The sequence below is a fragment of the Oryctolagus cuniculus genome, chromosome 8 (genome assembly GCF_964237555.1).
Source record: "Oryctolagus cuniculus chromosome 8, mOryCun1.1, whole genome shotgun sequence".
NCBI classification, from domain to species: Eukaryota; Metazoa; Chordata; class Mammalia; order Lagomorpha; family Leporidae; genus Oryctolagus; species Oryctolagus cuniculus.
Genome location: NC_091439.1, coordinates 21,404,725 through 21,431,203, shown reverse-complemented (window position 1 = coordinate 21,431,203; position 26,479 = coordinate 21,404,725). Strand labels below are relative to the sequence as shown.

The 26,479-nt window shown below is 39.6% G+C and overlaps 1 protein-coding gene across 2 annotated transcripts in view; it reads left to right on the top strand.

Annotated features, from left to right (window-relative positions):
* Positions 1 to 6,594: 6,594 nt before the first annotated feature.
* The window catches only part of USP38 (ubiquitin specific peptidase 38), a 36,402-nt gene continuing 16,517 nt past the window's right edge, over positions 6,595 to 26,479 (top strand). The window contains exons 1-6 of one of the 2 annotated variants that reach the window (XM_070047491.1): positions 6,642 to 7,825; positions 9,391 to 9,526; positions 9,752 to 9,921; positions 16,483 to 16,612; positions 19,679 to 19,780; positions 24,660 to 24,818. In XM_070047491.1, coding sequence (XP_069903592.1) covers positions 16,484 to 16,612; positions 19,679 to 19,780; positions 24,660 to 24,818 — 390 coding nt within the window. In that variant the 5' untranslated portion in view covers positions 6,642 to 7,825; positions 9,391 to 9,526; positions 9,752 to 9,921; position 16,483. Of the gene's footprint in view, positions 7,826 to 9,390; positions 9,527 to 9,751; positions 9,922 to 16,482; positions 16,613 to 19,678; positions 19,781 to 24,659; positions 24,819 to 26,479 lie in introns of both variants that reach the window. The other variant, XM_002716936.5, reaches the window with a different exon arrangement.

Sequence of the window (26,479 nt, the reverse complement as noted above, 5' to 3'; positions counted from 1 at the left end):
TTTCTGGGTACTGTAATCTGCTATACTGATATGTCTATTCCTCTGCCAATACCTCTCTATCTTGATTACTATGGTATATAAGTACTACATTTTGGTAGAACGATCTCTCCCATGTAATTCTTCCTGTTCAGCATTTTAGTTATTCTGATTTATTTTCCCTCCTATATGAATTTTCTAAAAGTGTTGGCAGCATCTGAGAAAAACAAAATTTAAGAATGTGCTGGGATTTTAATAGGAAATGCACTAGGTCTGTGTATCAATTCATGGATAATTAGCATCTGTACTATGTTGAATCTTCCACCCCATGAAAATTGTCATGTAGATTTCCTTTGCTTTCTTTCATAAATGTTTTGTTGCTTTCAGCATGTGTCATGTACATGTTGTTAGATTTACACCTCAAGAGTTTTGACTTTGAGTCTTTATCAATATTATATTTTTAGTTTGTGTTTCCATGTGTTTATTGCTAGTATAAAAAAATTAATTTTTATCTATTTTTTTTTTTGACAGGCAGAGTTAGACAGTGAGAGAGAGAGAGAGAAAGGTCTTCCTTTTTCTGTTGGTTCACCCCCAAAGTGGCCACCACAGTTGGCATGTTGCGGCCGGCGCACTGCGCTAATCCAAAGCCAGGAGCCAGGTGCTTCCTTCTTGTCTCCCATACGGGTGCAGGGCCCAAGCACTTGGGCCATCCTCCACTGCTTTCCCAGGCCACAGCAGAGAGCCGGACTGGAAGAGGAGCAACAGAACAGAATCCAGCGCCCCGACCGGGACTAGAACCCAGTGTGCCAGCGCCGCAGGCAGAGGATTAACCTAGTAAGCCACGGTGCCGGCCATAATTTTTATCCATTATCTTGTATCCCAAGACTTTACTGAACTCTCTGATCAATTCTACAATTCTGTAGATTCCTTGTGATTTTTTAAATATGTTTTTCATTTCATTTTCAAAAAGTTCATTCAAAAACTTTAGATTCTTTGCCTTGAGCCAGGTAGTATACAAACAGCTAGGTATGGAGATTATCAAGAAAATTTTCTTAACATCACAAAGCTTCAATTCTAGAGGGCAGAAAAAGACTAATCAAATAAATAATAAATAAATTATTAAGTAACAGTATTATACAATGTCGCTCCCCCTCTTCGTGGAGGAATGACACAGGACCCTGTGCTGTTCTTTCGTCTGCTCGGCCCTCCCCGGGTTTGCTGCTGGTTCTTCCCGGGTTGGCTACTATCCCTTCCACCTCCGTGGAAGGGCAGTTCCCCCTGGCCGCATTCCCCACTTCCGCAGGGGAGCGGCACACCGCCGGCCGGGTCTCTCGGGGGCTGCACGGGTGTTCCTTCAGCTAGATGTTCCCCATAGATGTTCCTGGTGCATGCCGTCTCTCTCCTCCTTTATAGTCCTCCTCCGCCAATCCTAACTCAGCTGCCCACACGCCGAGTACGCTGCTCTCCAATCAGGAGCAAGTCCTACAGTTTATTAGTTGAACTGGAGGCAGCTGTGCGGAAGCTGTTTACTTCTCTCCCAGCGCCATATTGTGGGAGAGCAGATGCATAGAATAAGTCCTAATTCGAGTAACTTAGTCTAGTCCGGATTGCTCCCCACATACAAGAATGGTAGACAGTCTGTAAATGACTCCCTGAAGAGATTACTGGGTAGACACTTAAATTTTAGGAGTCAGAAAACAAAGTTCAAGTACAAAAGCCCTAACACCTGAAAGAGTTCACTTGAAGAACCATAACATGGCCAATGTGGCTCACATAGTGAGGAGGAGAGTGGTAAGAAAAGACACAACAGCAACTTTGTACAGGACCTTAGTCAATAGCAATCATGTAGATTTTATTCTCAAAAAAGATGAGAAGCACTGGAGGATTTAAAATAGGGTAGTGAGATCAAGCTGGTGTTCCTTATAAGTCATTAATTTAAAAAAACCCTATATCAAAGGAGTTGGTATATTTCTTTTTGGCTTTTTCTTCTGTTAAATATAAAAATTATATAGGAATAAAAACTGCAGTTTAAAGTCAGGGATTATTTATAATGACATCACATGATGATTTATTGATCACATCTGTCTCTAAATACATAAAGCATTTGCTTTTGATTCCATAAGGGTATATAAATTTCCTAAGGTAAGGAACCTAATAATAAAGCTGTTGCAGTTGGCCAGCTCTAACCCATGTTTTGGAATTGCCCTTACTCTTTATTCACCATCATCACACGCACATACACACACACACACACACACACACACACACACAGAGAGAGAGAGAAGAGAGATTTTTTACCTAATGGCATGATGAAATTAAAAGTCTGCAGTCAGACTTGGGTATTTACTTAACCTCTCATGGCTTCAGTGCTTTATCTATAAAATGCAGCTACAACTACTTCCAAAAGTCTATTTCAAGAATTAAAGTAAGAGAGATCTTCAAGTAGCTCAAGGAAAATATGTATCAAGAAAACCTTATTGGGGCCGGTGCTGTGGCACAGCAAGTAAAGCCGCCACCTGCAGTGCTGGCATCCTATATGGGCACTGGTTCTAGTCCCCGCTGCTCCACTTCTGATACAGGTTTCTTCTATGGCATGGGAAAGCAGCGGAAGATGGCCCAAGTCCTTTGGCCCCTGCAACCATATGGGAGACCCAGAGGAAGCTCCTGACTTCTGACTTCAGATCAGCACAGCTCCAGACCTTGCTGCCAATTGGAGAGTGAAACAGTGGATGGAAGAGCTCGCTCTCCCTGCCTCTCCTTCTCTCTGTGTGACTCTGACTTTCAAACAAATAAATAAATCTTTAAACAGAATAGAAAACCTTATTTATAAATTTCAAGTTTTCTTTATATCAAAATAAATTCAAAGTAAGTTATATTATGTTTGAACAGGATCTAATTTGAGACACTAAGACATATAAAACATCAGTTTGAAAAGAACCCTTATTAGAACAACAGGAATTCTGCCAAAGCTGCAGCAAGAACAAACATCAAATTTATGGTGAAGCATGGATGGAACAATGGTGAAATCACTGATGCTTTAATAAAACTATATAAGGACAACAGCCTAAAGAAATAAGCAATTTAAAAATGGATAATTGTTTTTAGAAGGGATAAGATGATGTTGAAGATGAAGGCAGCTGGTTCATGGTGCACTAGGTTATTCCTCCACCTGCAACGCTGGCATCCCACATGGCTGCTGATTCTAGCCCCGGTTGCTCCTCTTCCAGTCCAGCTCTCTGCTGTGGCCTGGGAAAGCAGTGGAGGATGGCCCAAGTCCTTGGGCCCCTGCACCCGCATGGGAGACAGGGAGGAAGCACCTGGCTCCTGGGTTCGGATCGGCGCAGTTCCAGCCATTGCAGCCACTCGGGGAGTGAACCAATGGAAGGAAGACCTTTCTCTCTCTCTCTCTCTGTAACTCTGCCTGTCAAATAAATAAAATCTTAAAAAAAAAAAAAAAAAAAAAAAAAAAAAAAAAAAAAGATGAAGGCAACAGTGGCAGATCATCCACATCAATTTTCAACGAAAAAATTAATTTTTTTCACTCTCTAATTGAAGAGGACTTACAGCAGAAACAGTAGCTAAACCAAAGACATCTCAACTTATTCAGCTCATACAACTCTTTGAGAAACTAAAATGGAGCAAATCTTTCTGCTTTATCAGGGCAAAAACCATTGTACACAGATCAGCTGCTGACAAGAGCAGAGTTTTCAATGAAAATCCCATTTTATTTTCTTACTTACTTGAAAGGCAGAGAAAGAAATACAGGAAGAAAAACAGGGAGACAGAGCTACCACAGATTGGTTCACTCTCTAAACATTCGCAACAGCTGGGGCTGGTTCACTTTCAAACATTCCCAACAGCTAGGGCTGGGGCAGAACAAATTCAGGAATGCAAATCCAATCCAGATTTCCCATATGGATGGTAGGAACCTAGCCCCTTGAGCCATCACCATTACCTCTCAGGGTCTGCACCAATAGGAACCCAGAATCAGGAGCAAGAGCCAGAGATCCAATCCTAGGCACTCTGACATGGGACAGAAGCGTCCCAACAGGGATCCCAGCCAACAGGCCAAACATCCACCCCTCAAGTGGGATAAAGATCCTGAAGCATTTCTTCAAAGAATCATGAAACAGGACATGAAACATGGCTTTATCAATGCAATTCTGGACACCAAAGAAAAAGCAATAGCTACCTAGAGTTGGAAGTGGTAGAAGTGGTCAAAAGCAAAATGATCAAGATCAAAGGTTCTGGCAACTGTTTTTTGGAAATGCTCAAGGCATCTGCTTATTGATTCTTTGGATAACCAAAGAACGATAACACCTGCTTGTTATGAGAATGTTTTGAGAGTCGGCCAAAGCTTTAGTAGAAAAACACCTGGGAAATTCTCCACCCCAACACAATACTCCTACTCAATTGTCTCATCAACCAAGGGCAATTTTCCAAGTTTCCATAGGAAAGCACCAGGCATCCACCTTACAATCCTGATTTGATCCTTCTGACTTTTGTTAGTAAACTCTGAAAACATTTAAAGGCTATCCATTTTTCTTGTTAATAATGTAAAAAAAGACTGTTCTGATATGATTAAATTTTCAGGACCCTCAGTTCTTTAGGGATAAACTATAACATTGCTTACAAAACTCTTACACTGAGAAAGTTTGCATTTTTGTAACTTTATCTTTTAATTTCATTCTTCCACAAACGTTTTTAAATCCCCTAATATACTGCATCTCAGAGATAGAGGGTATTCCTGTGTCTCTTCCATATCCATCATTTAGCTCCCATTCTCAAACCTAAGATATTTACAAAACCAATTAATTAGCGATTGCTGTCTTAGACTAAATCTATATACACTATCTTAATAATAGCGATAGCACCCACTGATCCAAGGACTATTATGTGCTATAAAGTTGGCTACTTTGAATAAAAAGTGTATAACCATACAAGAGTGTGTTATACCTTTTTGTTTACCAATGGCAAAAATAAAACATGCTTTGAATTTTATTTCATTTTATTTCATGTAACGATCACTCAAGAAGTATTTTTTAAAAAGTCATCACACTTTTGGAAGCATTTTTATGTTATCTTTTGTAAAAAGCCAACAATTGCATTGTGTTCTTTTAGATATCTTATTCAACATTTAACTCCTTAAAAAACCCTAGTAGCAAAAAGACAGAAATGCTGTGGATAGTAGAAAGTAAATCTGTCAAGGGTTTAAACAATTTTTTTTCCTATCAGCTTTATAGCAATCATTTCAGCACTGCTATTCAATAACTTTCGTTCATCTTCAACTGGTTCCCTAGCACAAAACCTACTTCCCTATCTTTTCCATTCCTCTTCAAACTTTACTTGCCATCTTATTTTTATCTCTCAGTGTGGCACTATTCCTAATAAAGCCAGACTTTTCTGTGTAACTACACTTTCCATTCTTGTCCTCTGTCATAACTATCTCTTAGATCCATCAATTACCTCGCTTTTTTAGCTCTAATCTCTTCCTACAAATCAGCTGGGTCTCCAGTTCTCCTTTACCCAAGTAGTATCTCCTATAAAATGCTATTCCTAAAATTGCCCTAATCCATATGTTAAATATATAAGTGTAATTGTAACTCGGTAAAAAAAAAAAAAAAAAAAAAGCAAAAAATCTCTAACAAATTGAAAGAACTTACAATTTTGTTTATTTTTCTACTGGATATTTTAAATTAACTACTTCTTTAAAGTTTCGTCTGTATTACAGGCTATTCATGTCTGGTTTCAAAACTATATTAACCAAGCCTGACAATTAGGCAGTATTTTCCATTGTAAAAACCACTGATTAAAGTTCAAAGTTTTGTTGTGCATCGTTGGGATTTAACTTGAAAGGGCATAAGCATAGCTACATCTGTTCTTATGTAAACCATCTTTAATATCAGAATAGACATTAAATTTTGTGTACTTGCATCTGATTTTCTATTTTCACAGTACTCTTATAACACGGGCATACATACGCTTTTATTCTCACCTGATTTTTTTTTTAAATTCTCCTCCCACTTTTCAAACAGCCTATAAATTTTCAATACGATACGAAAGCTCACTTCCGGAGATATTTTCTAGAGGCCTGATGAAACAAACCTCTACCCATATTGATTCTCGCTAAGTGCCTGCCGCCGCCAGTTCGGCCCTCACTTTAATAACTACCTCGCAAGAGACAAGCATTTAAGCCCTCGAAGGCGTCTGGGCAGTGAACGACTTCTCAGAGCTTCCCTATCTCCCCAAATGCTCTTCTCAGGATTCCAGATATGCTGATTCCCAGATTCTACCTAAGTAGCGCTTCCTCGAATTTTCGCAAGTAACCTGACTGGAACAACCTACAGAGAACAGCCGGTGGTAACCCAAGAGCCGCCGCCACCAACGCTGTGCGCACCGGGAAGACCGCCTGTGACTGGACACACGCTCTCCAGTGACGCGGGCGCTGCGGCCCGACGCGGCTGGAGGCGACCGCGCCTGCGTGCTGGCGAGGGGCGGGGCGAGGGGGCGGTCCGAGCGCAGCCGGGAAGCAGCCTGTGAGTTGCGGCGGCAGAGGGGTGGTGGGGAGGGAGGGAGGGCGGGAGGAGCGGAGAGCGGTGGAGGGGCGGGCCTTTCCAGTCGCCCCCTGCGTTCCTCACTTCCTGTTTGCCGCGCCTTCTGAATCCGGGTCAAGGGTCTTCGCCTCTCTGCACTCTGACTGCTCCCGGCACCCTCCGTGACAGCGCCTACTGACTCAGCCCGGGACCAGTGTCTTTTCTCGGCCTGCTGGAGCCTGGACGCCCGTACCTGCCCCAGATCGAGGAGGCGCGCTTCCTCCACCTACCGGCTCGAAGCCCCGGGCCCTGAGCGACCGCCGGGGGGCCGCACTGGCCCCTCCGCGCCGATGCTGAGCGAGACTGCGGGCCCGGGGCGGCGGCGGAGTTCGGGCCTCTGGCGCCGTAGGCCAGCCGTGGGTAGGGTCGGTTCCTAGGCGCCCCCGATTCGCCGTTCCTGCCTCGGCTTGGATGGATCCTCCTGCCCGATAAATGTGGCTGCTGAGGCGGCGGTGGCGGTGGCCAGTCCAGCTGCTGCTGCGCTCCCAGTTCGCCTCGGCCGCGGCCCTCTCCCGTGCTATCTTGGGGCTACCGCCGCCCGCTTCTTATCCCCCGGCCCTGTCCCGTGGTGACAATGGACAAGATCCTGGAGGGCCTGGTGAGTTCTTCGCACCCACTGCCTGTGAAGAGGGTGATTGTGCGAAAGGTGGTGGAATCGGCGGAGCATTGGCTAGATGAAGCGCAGTGCGAGGCCATGTTTGACCTCACGACCCGGCTCATCCTGGAGGGCCAGGACCCGTTCCAGCGGCAGGTGGGGCACCAGGTGCTGGAGGCCTACGCACGATACCACCGGCCGGAGTTCGAGTCCTTCTTCAACAAGACGTTCGTCCTGGGCCTCCTCCAGCAGGGCTACCACTCGCTGGACCGGAAGGACGTAGCCATCCTGGACTACATTCACAACGGCCTGAAGCTGATCATGAGCTGCCCGTCGGTGCTGGACCTGTTCAGCCTGCTGCAGGTGGAGGTGTTGCGGATGGTCTGTGAGAGGCCGGAGCCGCCGCTCTGTGCCCGACTCAGTGACCTTTTGACCGACTTCGTGCAATGCATCCCCAAAGGGAAATTGTCCATCACGTTCTGTCAGCAACTGGTTCGAACGATAGGCCACTTCCAGTGCGTGTCCAGCCAGGAGAAAGAGCTGCGAGAATATGTCTCCCAGGTGACGAAAGTGAGTAACTTGCTGCAAAACATCTGGAAGGCTGAGCCCTCCACACTGCTGCCTTCCCTGCAAGAAATTTTTGCAAGCATCTCTTCCACAGGTAAGGGTCGGTGTATTTCAACAGACTGTCCCCTGGAAATTAAGTGGGTGTCTCTTCGCGCGCTCTCTCTCTCTCTCTCTCTCTCACACACAGATTGTGTTTCCTGCACACAATCTGAACCGGAAACCAGATCCTAATGCCCTCGTTCAAAATTTTATTCCCATCTACTACCTTCTAAAGGATGTCACTTTGTACCCTAAAATCAGGCAGCGTTCTTACTTTAAAGGTTGAGAACATCCAGGCCTGAGGCCTTTGGCAGTACAAGTTGCCCACGTACCCAGCCTCTCCTTAAGTTATGGAATGCTTTGAGGATGACAGTGACCGAATGAGGCTTCTAGTCATTAGTGACTCATGGATAGCATAGTGTTTACCATGTTATTATTATAAGTGACCCTTTCATCTTGTCGTCATAAGTTTTTTCTATGTTTTTAGTTCCCACATCTTAAAATTCTGGATCGTGCAGTTTGTTTAATTACTGGATTATCCAAGTTAACCATGCAGTTTTTAAATATTGGCATTTTTCTGTCTACAGTCTGAGAGAAGGGATATGATAAAATGAGAGAAGGCAAAGAATGAAGTAGATGTGTTTTGTGCCAGTGAGCTGCATTCTCAGCAATCGGGGAAAAGTCAAGTGACATTTGACTAGAAAATGATTACTTACTCGCCATACAGTTTTACTTGTGCAGCTATATTCTTCACTGTGCCTTAGAGCTGTAGGTTGTGAGATAGTAGGTCCAGAATCATGTTTATTTCCACTCTACGTGGTACAACCATTCACCCGGATTACACCACCATTGGGGACTCCCTGAGTGTTTGAAAATGAACTTTTGAAGAAAATGTCCTCCTTTTATCTTAAGAACCAGAAATAAGGGTGGTGTTTTAACCAGCATCATACTTTCTGATGAATTTAGTACAATTATAAAAGAAGTACCAACTGCATTTGTAGTATCTGAGTTGAGTCTATTTTTTTAATAATTTACAATTTTATTTATGTTGTCTCTGGTAGCAAACCTGTTAAGTTTTCCCCCAACTTTTGTTCTGGAGTGGTACAAATGCCCATCTTGAATTTGTTTAATTTTTAGTTTAAGCAAAGTTTTCCTAAAATTCATCTTAATCATTACTTCAAGAGTTTTTATAAAAAAAATCTTGCTTAGAGCAATTTAATGACTACTGTAATAGTTTTAAATTAGTTTTGTGAGTCTGGAATGGGAATTGAAATGGTTCCTTGCATGTCTTTTCTGACTATTGCTTTGCAAATGAATATTTTAGCACAATATTTAGCACGTAATAATGTTAATTCAAAAAATAGCTTAGGGACTAAATATGGCAATAGTGTATAACAATTTGTATTTCAGTGTTCTGTCTATAGAATGAGTGATCCTTGCTGTTCATTCTTAATCTCATTTTTGTCTCGCATTCCTGGTATATTAGAGTCTACCCATGAGGTGTAGTGTAACATCTGCTTCCTGATTTACATTATTTGATTCTAGTAAAGTATTGTTCTTTAAATTATTTCATGTAAACCTTCATGCCATATTCCTTTTCCTTTCTAATTTAAAAAACAGATGCATCATTTGAACCTTCTGTAGCATTGGCAAGTCTTGTGCAGCATATTCCTCTTCAGATGATTACAGTTCTCATCAGGAGTCTTACTACGGATCCAAATGTAAAAGATGCAAGTATGACCCAAGCTCTTTGCAGGTACTTCTTTGAGACACTATAGATGGTATTGTAGATTTGGAAAGAAGGGAACATTTTGTTTTCTGAGTAGTAAAAAACTTAGAAAAATGTTAAAGTTGAAATCATGAAATCAAAATTAATGGAAATTATTTACCTTCATGTATCCCTGACAGGCATCCCAATAATTCAGACGTCCATTCCAGTTCAACATTTTTTTAAGATTTATTTATTTATATTTGAAAGCAGAGATACAGAGAGGAGAGAGAGAGAGATCTTCCATCCATTGCTTCACTCCCCAAATGGTTGCGACAGCTGGAGCTGTGCCAGGCTGAAGCCAGGAGTCAGGAGCTTCTTCCTGGTCTTTCACATAGGTGCAGAGGCCCAAGGGTTTGGGCCATCTTCCACTGCTTTTCCAGGTACTTTAGCAGGGAGCTGGATCAGAACTGGAACAGCTGGGACTAGAACTGGCGCCTATATGGGATACCGATACTGCAGGTGGAGGCTTAGCCTTCTACGCCACAGCACTTCAACTTTTTTTAAAACCAAAAACATACATGCATCACTTATTGTCAAGTCAGAAGTTGGCTGGATTTCAATATATTTCACCAGTTTCTTTGCTCATTTTTGTTTCTTGCAACCTGTTTCTTCACTTTGGATTTATTTTTGTTGTTTTGTTATTTTTTTTCCTAGCTAAGTACCTATCGTACTTTCTCTTTAAACTTTGCTCATTGAATAATATACTCTTTTTTTTTTTTTTTTGACTGGCAAAGTGGACAGTGAGAGAGAGACAGAGAGAAAGGTCTTCGTTTGCCGTTGATTCACCCTCCAAAGGCCGCCACGGCCGGTGCGCTGCGGCTGCTGCACCGCGCTGATCCGATGGCAGGAGCCAGATGCTTCTCCTGGTCTCCCATGGGGTGCAGGGCCCAAAGACTTGGGCCATCCTCCACTGCACTCCCGGGCCACAGCAGAGAGCTGGGCTGGAAGAGGGGCAACCGGGACAGAATCTGGCGCCCCGACCGGGACTAGAACCTGGTGTGTTGGCGCTGCCAGGCGGAGGATTAGCCTAGTGAGCCGCGGCGCCGGCCCCCTTTAGTGTTAAATAGATGATTTGGCAAGATACAGAATTCTAATTTGATAACCATTTTCTCTTAGCACTTTGAAAATAATACCACATTATCTTTGGGAATCTATTGTTGCTGATAGAAAGTCTGCTATTAATCTGATTATCATTGCTTTATGAATAATCAGGCTTTTCTGGTAACTTTTATGTGTTTCTCATTATCCTTAATGTTTTATAGTTTCATTCTTATGTTCTCGATGTAATCCTAATATTATTTGTCTTTCCCGGCACTTTTACAGGTTCATTCTATCATTCATTCATTTATTCAAATCAAATCACATTTACTTAACACATAACAGGAATGCCAAAGCAGAGTTCAAAACATCTTTGAACAAACTGTTAAAAATATCTGCTCTCATGGGCTTGCTTTCTAGTTGGGCAGGCAGCCAGTAACTGGTAATATATTCATTGGTTCCAACATGCATCCTAATTTCAAAGATGTTAAAGTATGGAAATGCCCAGTCATTAGTGCCATAGTTACATTAGCACAAATTAAGCTAATTATGCATCTTAAAATTTGCTTTGTTTTAGAAAATGTCATAAATATGACAAGTAATTTAATATGTTAGATAGTGATAACTGATTTTGAAAGAAGACAAGAAAGGGAATAGGTTATAGGAGAATGGTTTGCAGTTGTAAAAAAGATGGCTGAGGAAGGCTTCATTGAAGTGACTGAGTTTAAAACATGAAAGAGATGAGGAAGTGAATATGTGGATATCTAAGGGGAAAGAGTATCAATGTAGAGGGTCCATAGTTTATGATGGCTTCACAATTTTTCAAGTTTATCATGGTCTAAAAATAATAAACATTCAGTAGAAACAATACTTTGAATTTTTACCTTTTCTCGGGCCAAAAATTTCTAGTACAGTACTCAAAATGCTGGGCAGAGGCAATCACACAATCACAAGAGTAAATAACCAATACTGTAGTATTTCTAAGCTGGGATATTAGGTAAGTTAGGCATGTTAAATGTGTATTTTGGCCGGCGCTGTGGCTCACTAGGCTAATCCTCCGCCTTGCGGCGCCGGCACACCAGGTTCTAGTCCCGGTCGGGGCACCGGATTCTGTCCCGGTTGCCCCTCTTCCAGGTCAGCTCTCTGCTGTGGCCCGGGAGTGCAGTGGAGGATGGCCCAAATCCTTGGGCCCTGCACCCCATGGGAGACCAGGATAAGTACCTGGCTCTTGCCATCAGATCAGCGCAGTGTGCCAGCCGCAGCGTGCCGGCCGCGGCAGCCATTGGAGGGTGAACCAACGGCAAAAGGAAGACCTTTCTCTCTGTCTCTCTCTCTCACTGTCCACTCTGCCTGTCAAAAAAATAAATGTGTATTTTAACTTACTGTGGATTTATTGGAATGAAACCCCATTATAAGTTGAGAAGCATCTGTATTACCTGTTAACTCCATAATCCATCTATATACCCATCTATATATCTTACTCTTTCTGTTGCATTTCCTTATTTCAGTGACTAAATTTTTCTAACTCAGCTTTTCCTGTTTATCTGTTCTTATTTCATGTCAACTTGGTTTTGTTTTTTAATTTTTCTCATTTTTTTTCTGTGTGTGTGTGCCCACGCATGAATGCATAAGCACATAAAGTATGTTAAGGTAGAATATAAAGATTTGGAATAAACTTATTTCTGCACTCGTTATAAAATTATAGTCATAGATAACATAGAACTAAAGTGCTTATGTTGGGTTCTCAGAAAGCTACATATGTACCAATTCTGTATAACACAAACTATAGAGACTTTGATTTTCTCTACCTTCTCCCCTTTTCACTCTAGTGCCTAAAAATACCATTCTCTTTGAAGTCTTTCTTCTTAAATTAGTTAAATTGAATCCATTTAACTAATAATTTTTACTTCCAATTTCTAATGGCTCATTTCCTCTTTAACTTCCAGAGATTTTTGAAAATGCATTAAGATTTGAGAAGAATCTGTAAATACTGTTCCTGTCGTGTTACTTCTGTCCTTGTACTGCCTTTAATTTGTGGTGGTCCCCCTGCTGTATTTGGTGGTCTATATTTTTATTCTCATCTTTTTGATACCTGTATTTTTTCTTGAAATTCTAGTCCTATGACACCATTGCTATTAGGATTTTCTTCCTATGTCTGTTCCTTTTATTTTCTTCCTTCCCTTTATCTTGCTAATTTATCTGTTCTATAAGTGGTTGATTTCCAAGTCTTTGTGTAAAATTCTTATTCGTTTACCTTTTTTTTTTAAGAACTTTTAAAAAGATTTTTTTGAAAGGCATAGTAACAGAGAGAGGGAAAGACAGATAATGAGCGATCTTCCATCTGCTGGTTCACTCCCCCAAAAGGCTTCAACAACCAATCCTGGGCCAGATAGAAACCTCAGGAGCCTAGAACTCCATCCAGGTGTCCCATGTGGGAGTCAAGGATCCAAGTACTTGGTCGATCTTACAGTTTTCCCAGGTACAGCAGGGAGCTACATCAGAAGTGGAGTAGCTAAGACTTGAACCAGCACTCTGATGTGGGGTGCTGGCATCATAAGTGGCAGCTTAGCCTGCTGGGCTACAAGCTGGCCTTCTCATATACTTTTACAAACACTCTTAACCATCTCCGCATAATAAAACTCAATTCTATGTCCTGTTTGGCAGCAGTGTTCTTTTGTCAGTATAACTGTAATAGCATTAAAATCTTTATCTTTGGGATAAATATGTCATAAGGTATATTTTCCTTTTAGGGCTATAGATTTCACCACTGAAATTAAAAAGTATTTGGTCCATTGCCTCCATTGCATAGGTAATAAGGATAAATATCCCTTATCCAAAATGCTTGTGGCCAGAAATGTTTCAGATTTCAGAGTTTTTCAGATTTCATAATATTTTCATAGACTTTACTGTTGATACAAGATCTAAAGTATTCCAAAATTTTAAACTTTTTGGGTGTCATGCTGATGCTCAAAATTTTGAAATTTTGAATGATCACCTATAATAGCATTTTTCTTTACATGTGATAAGTCATTTAATACTTACTACCACCCTTTGAGGAAAGTACTATTATTGCCCTCATCTTATATTTGAGGGAATTGTGATAGGTTAGAGGTTAAATAATTCCTCAAGCTCAGTCAGGTTAGTAAATGTGGAATTATTATTTGAACTTAAGTCTGACTATAGAGTTACATAGTATGTAGTCATTAATGAGAAAACAAATCCAGAGTAGTCAAATTTCTTAGGATTACTGTGAGAATTAGAATTTATCTTAACATCCTAATGTTGGTTTTTATGTTTTTGTTTTTACTGTTATTAACAGTGTACTCCCACCATATGCTTCTCCGTGCTCTGTACTTCCCCACACACAGTACTTGTGCTGTCACATTCTGTAATCCAAAGAAATGCAAGTATATACACCATATAGGTAACATTGAAGTATGAAATTGGCCAGGTGTTAAGGAAATGGGCTGCATAAGCATTTACTAAAAGAGAAAGTTGATCCTCAGCTCCAGTTGCTTGTTGCCGTGAGGAAATAGAATTTATGCTTGCTTGATCCTGTGTTTCAAAAGAAGCCTGAAATCCAGTTTTCTCTAAAATTTCCCAAATTTAAAACATTCCAGTAAATAAAATTGAAGCCCACAAACAGCCATGTAATAGCAAAAGTTGGTTTTGTTTTCCACAAACTACAACCAAATCTATTTTGTTGCCTTTCATAATATAATCAGTTTTAATGTTACAGTTTTAAAGTTGCATGCAGTTTTTAGCTAAAAAAAGAAATTTGATTTTGTACAAAGTTCTTGGCACTATGTTAAGTGCTGAGAATCCAAAGATGTAAGAAAAAAAACAAACAAGGTTGCTGCTCTTAAGCTACTGTTTAATGGAGGAGACAACACTTTGAAGTACATAGATGACAACTATAATTAAATGTTCCCTAAATAGTAAGAAATTAAATCAGTATATCAAGGTTGGTTACCGATATGTGATAGATAAGTTTTTATGGTAGCTAACCATGAAAGTAATTTTACAATGCCTATACCTAAGATTTGAGCATATTCAAGCCTAATCAAATTGAATCAGAACTGGAACATAATTAAAGTATAGCAAAAAACATTCTATTGTAAGCCAAAAGGGCTTAGCCAAATACTAGTATTCACAATTTGGTATTTGTGTGACCATTGACAAATTTCCTAACTTTTCTTTTCAATTTGAGGTTAGAAATTGTATCTTTTATATTCTCGGCACATAGCAATGTACCTGCTATATAATACATGCTGTATATATTTGTGTATATATATAAAACAAATATTTGATAAAAAGCTTTTATCTTAGTCTATTTGGGCTGCTGTAACATATACTTTTGGTCAGGTAATTTATAAACAGCAGACATTTATTTCTCACTGTCTGAAAGCTGGGAAGTCTTAAGCTCAAAATACAAGCTGATTCCAGTGAAAATCTATTCTGATTAGATACTACCCTTTGTGAGTCTTCACATGATAGAAAGGACATACTTGCTTCAACCACTTTATAAGGGCAGTAATCACATTCATGAGAATTCTGTCCTGATGACATATTCATCTCCCAGAGGTTGCCCCCTCTTAATAGCAACACATTTCAAATTAAAATTCAACACATGAGTTTTTAAGGAACATATTCAGGCTATAACAGTTTCTAATTTGTGTAATAACTTCTAATTTGAAGTTTATTTAAGGTCGGTGAGGAGATCGGTACCCATGGGATAAAGAGTAGAGGCTTATGAGGTGGAAAGTCAGAAATGAGTAGAGGATAAAGGAAAGGGGCCAACTAAGTAATTAGGGATAATGAAGAGCCATGGCCAAGTGGCTGACCTTTTTTTTTTTTTTTTTAATTATTATTATTTATTTATTTGAAAGAGTTACAAGAGGTAGAATCAGAGAGTGAGAGGTCTTCCATCTGCTGGTTCACCCCCCAAATGGATGCAAAGCCAGAGCTGAGCCAGTCTGAAGCCAGGAGCTTCCTTTGGGTCTCCCACATAGGTGCAGGGGCCCAAGGACTTGGGCCATCCTCCACTGCTTTCCCAGGTGCACTAGCAGGAAGCTGGAGTGGAGCAGCCAGGACTCAAGCCAGCAGAGCTCATATTACTTTGGATTTATTCCATTAAACTGACTGTTGTTCAGGAAGAAAAGCACTCAATGCAAAATGAGGCCATTAGCATATTTTCACATGCGGTACCTTTTTATATATAGGGAGTTTCTTTTTGTTGTCTTTGAAAGAGGCAGATACTTGTTGCACAGTTCAAAATATAGCCTTTTTAAAACAGTGAATTTCATGATAAACTATACTCACCAGGAAGAACAAGTCTTGGTTCATAGCCATATGTCTTACTTCAGATATCTACATTTTAACTACTGTTCTTAATAGTAAATATGCCTAGTAAGTTATATTTTTAAAAAGATGTATTTGTTATTTATTTGAAAGGCAGAGGAACAGGGGGAGGGGGGAGATCTTCCATCTACTGGTTCATTCCTCAAATAGCTACAACAGCGATTGCTGGGCCAGGCCAATGCCAGGGCCCAAGAACTACATTCTAACTGTTCTTTTTTAGGGTAAATTGACTAATAAAGTTTTAATACCAATATATGGCATAAATTCAAAATTTTGCATCTTTCTGAAATGACAATTTATCAGAAATTATATGGGAATATGAAAAATATAAGAAATGGTCAGCTTATAAGATTGGATGCTCTTTGAGGACAGGTACCTGTTGCACTCATTTCTGCATCTTGGTCAATGCTTTTTAAAAGCAAGTTCACTAAATTCTCTCAAAGTGAGTAGTTATCTAGTTGAACTCTTGTTAAATAACACCTACCTAAATAATACTAAAAATATTTTCAATACCGTTTGTTTTGCATTCTTTCAATTTTCAGAATGATTGACTGGCTCTCCTGGCCATTGGCTCAGCATGTGGATACATGGGTAATTGCACTCCTGAAAGGACTGGCAGCTGTCCAGAAGTTTACTATTTTGATAGATGTCACTTTGCTGAAAATAGAACTGGTAAGTGTGAGTATATATAATATAAATCTATTTGAATATATGGAATCATATAATCAATATTTTAATCTTCATGTTTCTCCTTAAAGCATCAAATTTTTATATTTTGTTTTAGATAGGATTTAGAAATTTTAAAATGTCATTTAAGTCTTAAGTAATTAGAATTTTCAGATATCCAGTACAAAAACATGTTCCTCATATTATCTCTTGAATTCAACTGATAAGGGGCTCCTTTTTTAATAAGATTTATTTATTTATTTGGAAGGCAAATTTACAGAGAGATAGGGAAGACAGAGAGAGAGATCTTCCTCACTCCCCAGATGACCACAGTGGCCCGTGTAGGGCCACCAGGTTGAAGCCAGGAGTCAGGAGCTTTATCCAGGTCTTGCACATAGGTGGCAGATGCTTGAAAACTTGGGCCATCTGCTGCTGCTTTTCCCAGGCTATAAGCATGGAGCTGCATCAGAAGTGGAGCAGCTGGGAAACAAACCAGCACCCATAGCAGATGCCAGCATCGCAGGAGCTTTACCTGCTATGCCACAGCACTGGCCCCAGTAGGCAAGCTTTTACTACCATTACTCCACTACAAATTTATATTTCTGTTTTGTTGTTTTTCCTTGAACTTCTTATTCATGTATTCAACTGTCTATGCTTGGATCTCAAAATCACCTTATAATTTTTATTCCTGATTTATCCTTCTCAAACCTGGTTTTCCTCGTGTTAATAAATGGCTGCTCTATCCTTCCACTTAATCATGTCAAAAACTTTCAAGCCATCTTTGTTTCTTTTCATTGCCTTTCAGCCCACATCTTAAAATCCTGTTGACTGTACTTTTAAAATATACCTAGGGGCTGGCGCCATGGCTCACTTGGTTAATCCTCCACCTGCAGTGCTGGCATCCCATATGGGCACCAGGTTCTTGTCCCGGTTGCTCCTCTTCCAGTCCAGCTCTCTGCTGTGGCCCGGGAGGGCAGTGGAGGATGGCCCAAGTGCTTGGGCCCTGCACCTTCATAGGAGACCAGGAGGAAGCACCTGGCTCCTGGCTCCTGGCTTCGGATCAGCGCAGCGCCGGCCATGGCGGCCATTTGGGGAGTGAACCAATGGAAGGGAGACCTTTCCCTCTGCCTCTCTCTCACACTGTCTATAACTCTACCTGTCAAATAAAAACTAAATAAATAATAAATGAATAAATAAATATATCTAGAATCCTACCACTTTTTTTTTAAAAAACCTCTGCAATTATTAGTTTATTAGTATCATCCAGGACTCAGGTGTTCAGTGTTCCTCCTGAAATTACATCAACAAATGCAAATGGAAAGAATCCAAGTCAAAATTATATAACAAAACAGCACTCCATCACAAAAGCGTGTAAAATTACAAGAACGCTATTTTAAAACACTGGCACTTTAAGAGAACGATAATCTCAAAAACCACAAAATTGCCAAATTGTTCCCTAAACTGCTAAGTAGATAAACATGACTGTAATGAATGAGCTTGGAATCCTACCACTTTTAATTAATTAAATCACTACCACTGACTTCCAATATTCTCCCTGCTCCTGCCTTTGATCCCGTATAGGCATGACACAAATCCTACATGAAGTGGTCCACTTCTTCTCTGATCTCATCTCTCACTACTTCTGCCTCAGTCTTTTGCATCACTTAGGCTGTCCTTGTTATGTCTGACACACCACCCTGAAGACATGGGGGCCCTGCAGTGCTATTCACTCTTACTATCCTTTTTCCCCTTGTATCTGCCAGGTTTATCTTGCTCCCTTCAGTTTTATAGTTAAATGTTACCTTTTTCATGAGGATCTTTTTTTAAGATATATTTTATTTATTTGAAATGCAGAGTTAGAGAAAGAGAGATCTTCCATCTACTAATTTACTCCCCAAATGGCCATAACGTTTAGGACTGGGCCTGGGACTGGGCCTGGGACTGGGGCTCTGCCAGGCCAAAACCAGGAGCTAGGAACTCCATTCATGTCTTCCACATGAGTGGCAGGGGCCCAGGCACTTCAGCCATCTTCCACTGCTTTCCCAGGCACAGTAGCAGGAAACCGGATGGGAAACAGAGCCACCAACACTCAAACCAACACTTATATGGGATGCAGGCATCACAAAGGCAGCTTAACCCACTACCCCACAACGCCAGCTCCACATGAGGCGATTTTTGACTACCCTATATATATATAAAATGGACATATGTTCTAACCAGCATTTTCTATTTCTCACACCTTGCTTTCTATTTTTTATAAAATTTACCACCTTATGTTTCCTTTTATCATTTCTATGTACCCTCTGAATGGTAGGTTCTATAAGATGGAGATTATTTTTTAGATCTATTGTTGTATGGAGATTATTTTTTAAATCCACTGTTGTATCCCCAGTGCCTAGGACATTGCTAATCAATAAGAGCTCAAGGGGCCAGCGCCGTGGCACAGTAGGTTAATCCTCTGCCTGTGGCGCCAGCATCCCAAATGGGCGCCGGTTCTAGTCCCAGCTGCCCCTCTTCCAATCCAGCTCTCTGCTGTGGCCTGGGAAAGCAGTGGAAGATGGCCCAAGTGCTTGGGCCCCTACTACCCACGTGGGAGGCTGGGAAGAAGCTCCTGGCTTTGGATCGGCGTAGCTCCAGCCCTTGCGGCTATTTGGGGAGTGAACCAGTGGAAGGAGGACCTTTCCCTCTCCTTCTCTCCCTCTCACTGTCTGTAACTCTACCTCTCAAATAAATAAATAAAAATCTTTAAAAATAAAAAAAAAAAACTCAACAAATACTTGTTGGATGAACTCGAACAGTGGACCAGGAAGCTATTACCTTGTAAACATAGTTTTTAATTGAACCAGGGAGTTTTAAGAGTTGGTTAGGCCATCACATTCCCCTTGATTTTTGTCATGTAATTTGCTAACTTTCTCCTTTACCCAAAACTTAATAATATGTTAATGATAGAACCTTCTAGGGTCAAGGACATTCACACAAATAGTTTTTAACCCTATGAAAATAACCATAGTTACTTTGGATTAACAATTTTCCTGCAAACTGTTAAGATCAGTGTCTTGTCTTATTTTGAAGGTTTTTAATCGACTTTGGTTTCCTCTTGTGAGACCTGGTGCTCTTGCAGTTCTTTCTCACATGCTGCTTAGTTTTCAGCATTCTCCAGAGGCGTTCCATTTGGTAAGTTATGATATGAGCTTCGTACATTGAAAGAACATTATGTTTCAAAGTTTAGTTTCATATTAAGTCTCATTTATATATAATGAGGTTAGCCCTAAATCTTACTATTCTCTTGTAATTTTATGATTTCTTAGAAAATTGAGATTGTGAAATTTTCCTTAAAGGAATGTTTTCAGAATACTTTGTGTTTCACCAGAACAGCCCCATGTAAAACAACTGCCAACACATAAAAAGTTACTGCTGTACATGAGATATGCCACTGATGGGTGGAGGGTGCACATATGAAGAAAGTAGAAGAATTAAAATGGAGTAAAACCACTGTTTTAAAAAATTTTTATGTGAAACAATTTTTTTTCTTGAGGAATTTATTAATACGTTAACTTCTCAGGGTCACAGCAAATGGATAATAACTACTACAGCACAGTTCTCATCAGTTCTCATGTTAACGTGATAATACAAAGAGAACAGATTCACTGTAGTTCATAGATAAACTTCTGCTTCCCTCACTCCTCCCTCCCTCTCTTTCTTTCTTAGTTTTTGAGATGACATATTTTAATGTACATTATAGTCAAAGGCTTAAATGTACCACTAAAGGTTCAACAAGTAAAAAGTATAAAGACCCTAGTTCAATGCTAATATAGACAAGGGCTATAAATAATAATCAAATAAAAAGATGACAGTTTCATGAAAACATTAGTCTTTGCTTTTATAGCTCCAAAATCTTAATACTTTTCTTTCTTTGTAAGCCCATATCCTGTAAATTCTGTTGCTCTACCTTTAAAGTATATCCATAATCCTACCACTTTAAACTAGCTACATCACTAGTTTTGAAATGATTTTATTTGATTTCATTTATTTGACTATCAGTTATTTTAGCTGAGAAATGATAAAATATTATTTCAGGAACCTGTTCATTTACCTAGCTAAGGCATCACAATAAAGTATTGCCTGGTTCCTCTAAGATCTGATGCCTAATTTTTCCCAACTAGAAACTCACCATCAGAACCCTCACACTGTCAAAAGTCTTAGGGATACTAATTTACCATTACAAAACTGAGGGAAGACTAATGAAGAAACACAGAATTTCAATTGTTAATTTTTAGCTAGAAATACAATTAGCCTCAGAGAAGCTGAGAAACTCTCAGAGAACCACAGAGGCTTCTTAATGCTTCATTTCCACCAGAGGAGAATTCACAGGCACTGTAGTAAATAAACCTTCCTAACAAGCAGTTACATTATACATTATCACTTAGGATGAGTGATTTCTGCAATTAATTGCTCTGATTTTGATGAGTTTCATCATCAGACCAATAAGCTTATATCTGTACAATAGACAAAACTCAAGCTTGGGCTGTTGTAGCAAATGTACTAGCAAAGTGTTCCAAGGAGAAAAAAAATCAGTTATTTGTCCTTGTTATCAATTATGATTGTGTGTAAGACATTTGAGAAAAAATTTGTTTTCAAATTTGCTAGGAAGGAGATTGTCTAACATAAGTTGATCATCCATGCTAATGTTTGTTGATCTGCACGCTGAAGAATGTCACACTGCCATACTCTAAACCTATTTCTTTGCTCAGTTTTTTAAAAGATGCAAGATAGCTCCTTTTATATTGCTTTTCCTGAAAAACTTAAAACAACAAATGTTTGAAATATTTGGCTTATTAAACTAGTTATTAAATCATTATTTAAGGGGCATTTGTTTCTGAAATTAAGAATTGTGAACTGGTGTACTAAAGACTAAAAATAAAGACATAATTATCATCTAAAACTGTGGGTAGCCTCTACTCATTTAAGAACAACTTAGACATTTAGAAGTGCATCACACCAGCGCTGCGGCTCACTAGGCTAATCCTCCGCCTGCAGCACCGGCACACTGGATTCTAGTCCCGGTCGGGGCGCTGGATTCTGTCCCGGTTGCCCCTCTTCCAGGTCAGCTCTCTGCTGTGGCCCGGGAGTGCAGTGGAGGATGGCCCAAGTGCTTGGGCCCTGCACCCGCATGGGAGACCAGGATAAGCACCTGGCTCCTGGCTTCTGGTCAGCACGGTATGCCGGCCGTGGCAGCCATTGGAGGGTGAACCAAAGGCAAAGGAAGACCTTTCTCTCTGTCTCTCTCACTGTCTACTCCGCCTGTCAAAAAAAAAAAAAAAAAAAAAGAAAGAAAGAAAGAGAGAGAGAAGTACATCACCCATACTGCAAATAACTCAGTGAATGACTCAGATCTCAGATTTAGAAATTGCTAAGTATGGGCAATAATCTAGAATCAACAATATCATTGTGCATTGTATGTTTAGAATATTTTAGTGCAAACTATGACTGATGTATAGTGTGTGTTGTTATGGGTCAAGCTGATTTTCGTTTTTTATAAGTGAAAAACAGTAGGGTTTTTTTTGTTTTTTTTTTTTTTGAAGATTGATTTATTTATTTGAAAGGTGGAATTACAGACAGAGAGGCAGTGGTGGAAAAATAGAAGTTTTCCACCTGCTGCTTCACTTCCCAAATGGTCACAATGGCCAGGGCTGGGCTTAACTGAAGCCAGGAGCCAAGAGCTTCATTCATGTCTCCTATGTGAGTGCAGAGGCCCAAACACCTGGGCCATCATCCACTGCTTTCCCAGACACATTAACTGGGAGCAGGATGGGAAGTGGACTAGCTAAGATTTGAACAAGCACCTGTATGGGATGAGTGGTGGCTTAACTTGCTATACCACAGCACCAGCCCCAGAAAAAATAGTTTGCTATTTATTTTATACACGCTATGGCAGATAGCAATAATAGAGAAACGAATCAAAGCTACTCATTAAGTAAAATTTATTGTATCTTTCTTCAAGTAGTAAATTAAATTTGGTAAGTATTAACAGTATTTTCAGTAAAATAACTTTCAAGGATTTAGCTTGCTTGAAAGTGTACCTATATAATAGTAAAGAACTATTATTTCAGTGTCAGTGATAGTATTAACCATTTAGGATATGTTAGTTAGACAACCATATAACCTGATTGCAAAGACCAGATTTACTCTAGAAAAGCTTCTGGAAGATTTAAAACTGTAAATTTAATAATCATTTTTGAAATTCTTCCCTCTTATCTATCTCTGTCTCTCTCCCTTTCTCCCTCCCTCCCCACCTCTCCCCTCTGCTTCCCTTTACCTCTGAGAACATAAAATAATTTTGGATTTCTGTTTTAGCCAAAGAATAACATAGGTGTGCCTGTGGGGCAGAATTATAATTCAGATTTGCTTAAAAATTTATATATGATAGCAATAGAGTGAACTCACAGGAATTGATAATTTTATGGTCACATTAATACTTTTGATGTAGAGTAGATCAAAGAAGGCAGTATAAAAGCAAAAATGTGGCCGGCGCCATGGCTCACTAGGCTAATCCTCTGCCTGCGGCACTGGCACCTCGGGTTCTAGTCCCGGTCAGAGCACCGGATTCTGTCCCAGTTGCTCCTCTTACAGTCCAGCTTTCTGCTGTGGCCCGGAAAGGTAGTGGAGGATGGCCCAGGTCCTTGGGCCCTGCACCCGCATGGGAGACCAGAAGGAAGCACCTGGCTCCTGGCTTCGGATCGGCGCAGCACGCCAGCCGCGGCCGTAGCGGCCACTTGTGGGGTGAACCCACAGAAAAAGGAAGACCTTTCTCTCTGTCTTCTCTCTCTCTCTCTGTCTCTCTCTCTCTCTCTCTCTCTCTCTCTCACTGTCTAACTCTGCCTGTCAAAAAGAAAAAAGAAAAAAAAATTAAAAACAAAAATGTGGTTTAAGAACTCAAGCACATGAGTAAGCAGATTGGAAATAGCACTAAGATGTCTTCTACCATAAGAAGTATAAATGTGTAATATCATATTAGAATTAATAATTAGTTAGGAAAAGTATAGCACTATGCTACAGGAATGAGCCACTTCTGTAGAGCTTGTTTCAGTTTGATAATTAACAATCTCTTAAATGTTTAATTGACTATATTAGTTGACTTTTTAGTCTATAATTTTACAGTGAAAGAACATTTTTATGGTTAATAAATATTTTCTATTTCCCTTTTATTTTTAGCTCTATTCCTTAAAAATAATAGAATTTCTGAGTTCCTTTATTTAGACCCATCTCCTCTTTTCAAGGGCGGGGGATGGGGTTCATTAGTAAGGATAACCACTCCAATTCCTGTGCTTTTCTAAAAGAAAACTAATCATGTCATTTGAGTTGTAATTTTAGTGATATTCCTAAGCTATTTCGTTTCAAGGACTCTGAAGTAGACCTTAATGTGCAATGTTTAATTCTTTCAAGTGTAATTTTTAAATTTACACTAGGTGGAGCTCTTTAGCTAATTATATGGTTCTGCTGTTTTATTTTCTGTAATCTGTTCATATTTTATGATCCAATCAATGTCACCCTAACATCTTTAAATTTTAGGCATTTCTTTTATTTCCAACTTAATATTTTATTATTCTTTAGATAACATATTTTTAAGTTTAAATTATAATCAAGGCTTAATGGTCCATAAAATAGACTTGAACAAATAAAAACTAAAAAGACCATAGTTGAGCAGGCAAAAAGTCAAGGGTTATGAACAATAATGAACAGTAATCAAATGAAAATATGTTTAACGTCTTACAGTGGCAGCAATGATTGCAATACCTGTTTGTACCTTAATTTGTATTTTAGATGGAGCACTAAGATAAAAAGAAGGTTCTTAAATGGTGTTACAATCAGTTGTGATTTTGAAAATTAGATTTATCTTGATATTCAAGAAATTTTTCACTTCATAGCTTTTTTAAAATAAGCTGTGACTAAATGCATAGAAAAGTTCTGATCATACATTTGCAGTCTGTAGATTAGAGACTATATTACCAGTAATTTTGTAAATTAAGGAGTATTTGTGTTTTTTTCTCTTCAGATTGTTCCTCATGTGGTTAATTTGGTTCACTCTTTCAAAAGCGATGGCCTGCCTTCTAGTACAGCCTTCTTATTGCAGTTAACAGAATTAATACACTGTATGATGTATCATTATTCTGGATTTCCAGATCTCTATGAATCCATTCTGGAGGCAATAAAGGTATGATGATAGTTGTACTAATATTTACAGAGTTGCAGAGCATGATGTGATAGATAAATGCAGTGAAACATTTCTATAATTAACTAGTCAATTATTTATTTTTTGGTGCTATGCTTTTTTTTTTTTGAAAAATACAGTTAGAATCAGATTTCATTAATGTTTAGGAGTGTATCTCTTTCTTACTTGCTATTACCATTATAAATTAATAATGATGTTTCTTCAGGTCTGCAGTGCTGTTATTTATAGGGCATATCTTTAAATTTATAGCAACCATTGGAGAATATTTTTTAAATGCTGGATCAGTTGAATATATGTGTATATACATATGTTTGTGTGTGTGTGTGCGTGTGTATCAGGTTTGCATCCCAGTATTAAAAGTGTTAAAATATGCAGAGAACAGGGGCCACTGCTGTGGCATAACTGGTAAAGCTGCCACCTGCAGTGCTGGCATCCCATATGGGTACCAGTTCGAGACCTGGCTGCTCCACTTCCAATCCAGCTCTCTGCTATGACCTGGGAAAGCAGTAGAAGATGGCCCAAGAAGGAGCTTCTGGTTCCTGGCTTCAGATTGGCCTAGCTCCGGCTGTTGCATCCATTTAGGGAGTGAACCAGTGGATGGAAGACCTCTCTGCCTCTGCCTCTGCCTCTGCCTCTGCCTCTCTGTAACTCTGCCTTTCAAATAAATAAATAAATCTTTAAAAAAATAAATCAAATAAAATATGCAAAGTACAAATTAGAATCAAGGAAATATAATTAAATAAAATATTTTGATTCCTTCCCCATTTTTTATTCTATTTTTGCCATGTACTATTCATAGATGTCCATATTTGGTCAAATCTTTACTTGAATTATTTGGAGTTACCCTGTTTTTCAACTTTATATAGACAATGGATCCAGAAAAGCATTGATCCTAATTTTTTGAAGAATGGGTCTCAGTAAGCACAATTTCCTGTTAGTTAACTTACCATATAATCAGGATATAGCAGAATAGCAAATTTAACTCAGCTAGGCTTAATTAGCTCCTAGAAGAAGCAAAAGACTCACTCAGCCCAGAGAATGCACTTCTTACTAACTGTCAACAAAGAACAACCTGAAGATTAAAATTCCTTCATAAAATATTTTTTTCAAATATTTATTTACTTGAGAGGCAGAGTTACAGACAGAGGGAGAGACAGAGAGAAAGGGCTTCCATCCACTGGTTCACTCCCCAAATGGCTGCAGGGGTCAGAGCTGTGCTGATCTGAAGCCAAGAGCCAGGAACTTCTTCCAGGTATCCCGCATGGATGCAGGAGCCCAGGCATCTTGCATTGCTTTCCCAGACCATGAGCAGAGAGCTGGATCAGAAGGGGAGCAGCCAGGGCTGGAGCTGGTGCCCATATGGGATGCCAGCACTGCATCAGCCCCAAAATGTTTGTTTTCTAAGGTCCAAGTACCAGATAGTGTTAGCAATCTGGAAAAGCCTAAATGCTTTTATCTGTTTTCCTTATTCACAAGTGCTCTACTTATGCTTAAAACTGTCTGCATTAAAAACTTAATCTCATTCTTCACAAAGCTGATCGGAAGAATCTATGTGTTGTAATAATTTTCTATATGATTAAACGTGAGATCGAGTTGTATTTTTCAGAAGCATGGGTCATTGTGTTTAGATGCTTTCATTTTTA